Here is a 7,675-nt window from a genome sequence, read left to right as displayed (position 1 = left end):
AAACTGCGCCAAAAAGATTGTTTGTAGCTTGAGTGATTTTATAGTAGTTTACCCTCTGTGCTACTTTTTTTTTTTTTAATGAAAACATAATGGGCTTGTAAATAAACTTGGCTTTGGTTCCTCATTCAAAAGCTCGATTGAATGAAGAGTATGCATTTAATTAGTTTAAACAAATATTGGTTGATATATCTAATAAATCATGATATATTTCAATCTATATAGGTTTTAACGCATGCCCTCGCGAAAAATGTTTTGATATCAATTTCTATATCTGTCTCAACTGATATATTGATAGCATGTTATCAATTGATATCTTATTTAAACCAATATCATTCAATTGACATATCTTTACACAATCGATATATTTGTATACTTATAAAATCGATATGTTTAAATAAGATATTACCAAAAGAGCCAAAAAAAAGTTCCAAACATGGAGAAGTTGTTGTAGCAGTAGAAGAGATCAAAGATGAGAACGAACCTTGAAGTCATTCAAAAGTGGAGCAACTCTAGTTTTGGGGGCAACGGATGTGGATGCATGAGGCTGGATGTACCCCATGTTGCCCATGTTGTCAACTTCAACTTGCCAAGAGACATTGATGGCTATGTTCACAGAATAAGGTGTACAGGCTGTGCTGGCAACTAGCCACAACATTTTTCAATAAGAAGAACATGACCCTCGCTACGTTTGGCAGTAATGCATTGACAATGAACTTGGAATCTAAAATAGAAATAGGATGCAAAGCAATCAAAGCATGTGAAAGAACCTGCTCTAGTATATGAGAAAAGTGATCTATATTGCTGGCCTAGAGAGTCCTCCATCAGAAATGCAAAACAAAAGGCAAACCACCTTGCATTGCTGGAGTTGGACTGGGATTGTTACCGTCTAGATTTCGAGATCTTAATTTGTATAAATTTCAATGTAAACAAAAACTTATGCAAATGATATCGGTTCAATTCTATCGGTTATCAACTGATTTGTTTTATCAAATATCATTTGCATCTGTTATTATTGGTTACCATACTTCGTTTGTGTCAATTGTTTTGTTAAAATAAAACCCAAATTATCTATAATTTTCTATAGATGAAGATTTGCACAAATAAGTATTTAGATTTAAAAGAATCTCCTAAATGATTTTTCAAATGGTAAATGAAGTAAAATGTTTCAAAGGCAAAACACCATGTTATTGAGCTAAATTGCTCAAATTATCCTATTGTGTATTTTGATGTTTAATTTCTAAGTGTGGAAGATTAGAGCATTATAAGAAGACATATAAGAAAATATTTTCATTTTAAAAAACTATCTCCTGGTATTTTGATAACTAATATTCATTTTGTTAAAACATTTTTAATGAATTTTTTAACAAATAAAATGTATGTATTTTGAGAGTGGTAAATTTGCTAAATCCTAAGTTTATACTAAAATCAAAATTCAATTTTTTTATTGTTATGGATTTTGATTTTTTAGATATTTTTATTAAATCCAAATGGAGGGTATTTTCTTATTTACATTTATGCATTAAAGTAAATGGAAGGTAAAATATAAATTAAAGAAAATGAGAACATTTACTCAAACTAAATAAATGTAAATATGTTGTAATATGGACTGTACGTCGACTACATGCTTTCAATATGTCGACTAACCTTTCAATCTGTCGACTAAGTCTTTATTTTAACAAGCAACTGTCAACAGTTCTCTTTATTCTTTCGACAGTTCTTCATTTCTAAACTTCAAACTATCGACTAATCCCTTCAAATTGTCAACTAGCAGAAGCCTTGCATTGCATCTGTCGATTAAAACCTTGCATTTGTCAACAATTTCCTTCGTCTGACACCTCCAACGACTAGTTTTCCAACTCCAACAGTCACAAACGGATATATTTCTCTTAAAACCTTTAGAAGGCCTATAAATACAAATCAAGGAGGATCAAGAAAAGGCTAATGGATGGAAATGAAGTGAAGTGAGCTAGCAAAATTTATTCATTTTCTCAAATTGTATTTGTGCTTTAATTTTTCTCTCTCAAAGGTTTTGATTATCATTTGTATTATCTTGTTCAATCCTTGTACTTTATTTTTGAGAGATCATTGTAACTAAGAGATTCATCTCTTATATTCTCTCTTATTATTCAACTTTTGTATTTCCTATCTTGTGTAAGTATGAGATTGTAATTTCTAGTCTTGGACTAGAAGGCCTAATTGGGGTCAGGTAGGAGGTTATAGTGAATTGGTTTGCAAAATCCTTAGTGAAGAGCTAAGATAGTGGATTAGGCTTGCCTTAAATCGAACCACTATAAATCATTTGTGTTCTCTTGTACTTGTGTTCTTTGTTTATTTATCTTTTCAAGCATCTCTATATTCCTCACTTGATTCATATATTTAACCTTTCATTGAAAAAGATTTCATATTTTTCAATCTTGTGTTCTCCATTGTCAAGACAAGATTGTCTTTATACGGTTGATACCTCATCGTGCCATTCCAAAGTCTTGAGGTTTAACGAAGTCATGGTCTTCATAAACGACATCTCTTTCTTATCAAAAGAATTTTTAAGGAAAAATAATTTTTATATACCAATTCACCCTCTCTTGGTGTGTGCCATAGTATTTCAAACCTAACAAATTTAATCTCTTAGTTGACATATATTATCGGTTGCAATATATTAATCGATATATCAACTGACATAGCGAATTGCATACTTTTCACTTAATCGAACTTTTTGATGAAGAAGTAAAGCCATATTCATTTACAAACTCATTACTTTTTCATTCAAAAAAGTGCAAAAAAAAGGATAAACTACTCTAATATTAGTCAAACTTCCAACATACATTGAACATTAGTTTTTCAAAGATAAGAAGATGAATAAAAACCTAGTATTGAGAAAAACTATAGGATTTGCAGAGTGAATAACAACAATGCCTTTAACGAAGACGATTGGTGTTGAAGCAACAACACTTAGATGGAGAGAAAGAAAGAAATACAAGTTAGAGAGATTGACGGCGAGTGAGAATGTGCGAGAAAAAATAAGACAAGATCCTATACAAGCGAGGGCATTTTTGTCTAGTAAAAGTTCAAAAGTCCTAGATTTGCAAAAGTTTTCAAAGTGTCCTATTTTTGCAAAGTTTAGTATCGAAAGTCCCATTTCTACAAATTTCCCCCAATTATCCCCACATACATATACATACATATATGTATAAATATTTTTATTTTTTTAAATATTATTATAAATTATTATCTAAATAAATTATTACTCTTATTCAATTAGAATTACAGTTATTTTAATAATTATAACTATAATCATAATTAATAATTTATTTACTTTTTTAATCGTAATAAAATTTATATTCATTTCATATTTTTTTAATTGTATCCGTCAGATAAAGATATAACTAAATCAATCAAATTACTCAGAAGGACTTGGTATGATTTAATTGGGGGGAGGGGCGAAATGAGGGGTTTAATTGGATGGAGGTTTTAAGTCTATTAGTGACTGGACTATGTTAGTGTCGAGAAACATAAACAGTTCGATATTTTTAATTTTTTTAATTTGTTCAATTTGACCATCTATTAGATTGAGTTGGTTCGATTTTTTTAAAAAAAAAAACTGATTTGTTCAATTTGAATAATTAGATTAATTTCACCCCTCCCCCTAATTAAATCACATCAAGTCCTTTTGAATAATTTAATTGATTCAGTTACACCCTTATTTAATAGATATAATTAAAAAAATATAAATTTTATTAAGATTAAAAAAAGTAAACAAATTATTAATTATCATTATAGTTATAATTATTAAAATAACTATAATTCTAACTCAACAGGAGTAATAATTTATTTAGATAATAAATTATAATAATATTTTTAAAAATATAAAAATATTTTCATATATATGTGGGGGGTATAATTGAGAGGTGAGATGCCTCTGGCCATGTATGGAGTGGGGAGGAATTGGGTGATGGTCAGCCGTGTCGGGCAACATATTAGTTCTTCATTAACTAATGGATTCGGTCTCTCCCGATTCTGAATATTTTTTTAATATAAAATTACATAAATATGTATATATATATATATTTATATATTATCTAAACAAAAAATTTAAAGGAAAATCAACCAATTTATGTGTTAATGTATTATATTATTATTTTTTATTAATAAATAATATTATTTATTTTCAATTGATTTTCAATTTTGAATTTATCTCAAATCAAAACGAAAACTAGTTGAAGTTAAAATATTAACTAATCAGGTCAAATAGACTTTTCATTCGAACCAAATAGATTTTTCCATTGGAATCAAACTTTGACTCTCAACAACAAAAAGAAGATTCCCATATGGCCAAAAAGAAAAGAGGAAAGAAAAGAGGATTAATTAATTAATGTTACATTATACATAATCATATATATATATATATATATAATAGGACTTAATTAACATTTTACAGTGCCTAAATAGGGAAGTTTAATTTACTAAGCCATGATTAACTGTTGCTTACAAGCTTCAATCCTGAATTCTTCCTTCATCCTCCTTATAAACTCATCAAACTTCTTGTTCCACTCTTCTGTGCTCATCGCTTCATTTTCCCCTTCCGATTCATCTGGGAAGCCATTGTTGCCTGCAGTCCCTTCTTCTTCTCCTTCTATCAGAAGCCCATTGGGAGCTTCTTCTTCTTCTTCTTCTTCTTCTTCTTCTTTAACCAGAAGCCCATTTGGAGCTCCTTCTTCTATTAAAGGATTCTCTGAAGGCTCCATGGCTTCCACTGAGACTTGCTTGTCTAGAAACAAGTCCTCCAGCTCCAGCAATGGAGCTTCTCTATCTGCAATCATCTTGAAGTGGTGGCTGTTGCAGCCAGAGGTCTTAGCAAGCAAGACCAGGATCCCATTACAGATGAGGAAGATGTAGGTTTTGTCCACAGCTTGGCTCAGCATTTGGGCCTTGAAGGAATAATACCATTCCGAACAAGAGAAGATGAAGGAGAACACAGACACTGAGAGTAGCAACTGTGTGATCTTCCTCAGAAATTGAGACCTCATCAGCTGAGTCAGAGTCGGTGAGTTCTGGAACTGAGCTTGATCCTCCATGGTAAGCTTAATTTTTGAAAGAATTAAGAAACAAACAGTTGCTTATGGGGGAAGAAGAAGGCTAGATTTTGGTGGGCGAAGAAGCTCAAGGGTGGTGCCCTATATATATACAGGGGAGACTGAGGTGCGGTGCGGAAGTGCATGGTTTGACAAGAAGGCCCTTGGTTAGTGTGGAGTGTGGTGGCAGTGGCAGGAAACCTGCTTTTTGATTTTGAGGTTACTTGAGGGAGAAAATTGTCCTTTTGGGAGTTTGTGTGATGGGCAGACGTTGCCACGTTATTTACAGGGAGTTTTTGATATTTTGTACAATAAATTATTTATCATATATTGTCTATTTAATTTCATACTAAATAATTCACACATAAAATTACTTTAAACATCACACAAAATGTCAAAACTCCCCTCCACAACGGGCCAAAATAACGTAACATTTATGTGGCTAAAGCGTTAGTGAAACACTTGGCCCATCTAATTTGAAACACTGTCTAAATATGTCTTTTTATTTTTAAGTTTCTTGATCTCTTCAAGTAAAGTTATATATAATTTGTAGCTTTTTAAGGGTTTATGTCCTTAGAGCCTTTGTATTCTCAGTTTTGTATTATTAATTTTTTTTTATATTTTTATTTTTTACTTATGATATATTTTAACAATGCTTGTGTATAATCTCTATTTTTTTTATATGTTATGAACTTATGGGTTATAACCAGAAAAAATATATTATTTCTGAAAGTCATATTAATTGTACACCTTGAGTTACACAAGACACATAAATATTATACATACCCCTCGTCTTATTGCGCCTCAGCACCTTAAATGAGGGTATTTTAGACATTAATACATTATTATGTAGCTTAAAATATACACAATGATCTATCAATAACATTTTCCCATTTACAAATACCTGAAACAGTAATGACTAATGAGCTTCGTGTGTACCAATAGCATTTTCCATTTGAGTGTGACTTGGCTTTAGGATGAATGATTGAGAATTGGTTGGGGCCCACCTGGAACCATGAATCTAGAAAGACACAGGATTTGGTAGAGGATGAACCTTAATTTGAGTACTTAGCAAAACTTTCCTTAATGAGTTTTGATGCGTCATGGTCAAAAATTTATTAAATGATTAAAAAAAATCTAAAAATCTAAAATAATTTTTTAGACTATAAAAAGTATAATTTTCTCTTAATTAGGGAAGATTCCGAACAAATCACAAATAAGATAACTTCAATATTGAAAATTACTCTAAAATTCTACGAAAAGAATAAACATTATTTATAAAAAATTTAATTCTAATAGATTCTAAAATGTCAGAATAAATATTATTGTTAGACTCATAATTTTAATAGATTTTGAAATATTAGAATAAATATTATATAGAAGAATTATAATTTTAAAAAAATTAAGAAAATTCTATGCTCCTTTATAAATAGATGAGTCATTATTCTAAAAAAAATACATCTCTGATATTGATTTTGATACAACATTTAAATTTTTAATGTCTGATTTAAGTATCGAATAATTTGCACGAGAATTTTTATGTACCTTCTGATCATTTTTTTTCTTACGGAATTTAAGTAACTTAACAATAATATTTTTAGTTAATAAATTTATTATTATATTCAAGTGACAATATATTCTTTTTAATATTATAAGTCTACACGTGGTTAGAACTATGGAAGGTAAGATTAAAATATTATTGAATCATTAAAAACAAAAAATATATACATATATTTCATAAGAAATTAAATGTAAGATTTCATGGGCAGGCTGACAGTGTAACAGACCAACACCTTGGTAATAGGGAAACCAATCATTCCCATTTAATATTTATTTTTTGATTTACTAACACTGGTAGAGACAAATTGCTTGAAAGGAATCCCCCTTTCCACTGGGTTGAGTTGCCCTTCTCTCTTGCGTCGTGTCCCCTTAATTATTGCTCAAGTGACCATCTGATTGCTTCAAAGGAAGTGCAAGGTAACCTTTGGTTATTAATTAATTACATATTAATACTTAGTATGGTGATTAATATATGTGTTACAAGTTATTAATTGGGTTGATTCTAACAAAACGACATGATTTTTTTAATTAAAAGACTTGGAAGTAATTGAAAGTTATTTTGTTAAAATGAGTCAGATAAGTTTGTATCGAAATAACTTATGAAGATAATTTATTTGTAAGGTTTAATATAATTTATTCAAATCTGAGAGAAATAAATTTATCTGAAATGTTCAAAATAAGAAGTCATGTAACTTCTTTTCAGATAAATTTAACAAATACTACTTTTATCTAGAATATTTTTCATATCTTATTTTTTTCGATATATATCTTAATTAACAAATGCTACATAAGGAAATTGACAAAGGAACACTATAAAGGGCTGAATTACTTAACTATTTATGACAAAGAGTAAATTGGCGCTTATCACATGTTTATATCCTTAGTAATGTTTGTTAAAATGGGTAAGATAAGATTGTATCAAGATAAGGTTGGAATACTTTCTGGATCAAGATATGAAATGATCAAGATAAAGCTGAGAAGCATTCTAAAAATTTTATCAAACTACTTATTAATTTTTTTAGAATATACTAAAAAACACATACGTT

At 29.7% G+C, this 7,675-nt stretch overlaps 1 protein-coding gene across 1 annotated transcript; it reads right to left on the bottom strand.

Annotated features, from left to right (window-relative positions):
• Positions 1-4,460: 4,460 nt before the first annotated feature.
• On the bottom strand, positions 4,461-5,072 carry LOC127792333 (uncharacterized). The gene has a single exon (XM_052322796.1). It carries the CDS (start codon positions 5,070-5,072, stop codon positions 4,461-4,463), a length of 612 nt encoding a protein of 203 aa, XP_052178756.1.
• Between the last annotated feature and the right edge of the window lie 2,603 nt (positions 5,073-7,675).

This window comes from Diospyros lotus, chromosome 15, assembly GCF_014633365.1.
Source record: "Diospyros lotus cultivar Yz01 chromosome 15, ASM1463336v1, whole genome shotgun sequence".
NCBI lineage: Eukaryota > Viridiplantae > Streptophyta > Magnoliopsida > Ericales > Ebenaceae > Diospyros > Diospyros lotus.
The sequence above is the reverse complement of the archived record's forward strand: the minus strand, read 5'-3'. Positions and strand labels throughout refer to the sequence as shown.

Excerpts from the sequence above, each read along its gene's own strand:
- LOC127792333 (XM_052322796.1), bottom strand. The coding sequence starts at position 5,072 with ATGGAGGATCAAGCTCAGTTCCAGAACTCACCGACTCTGACTCAGCTG.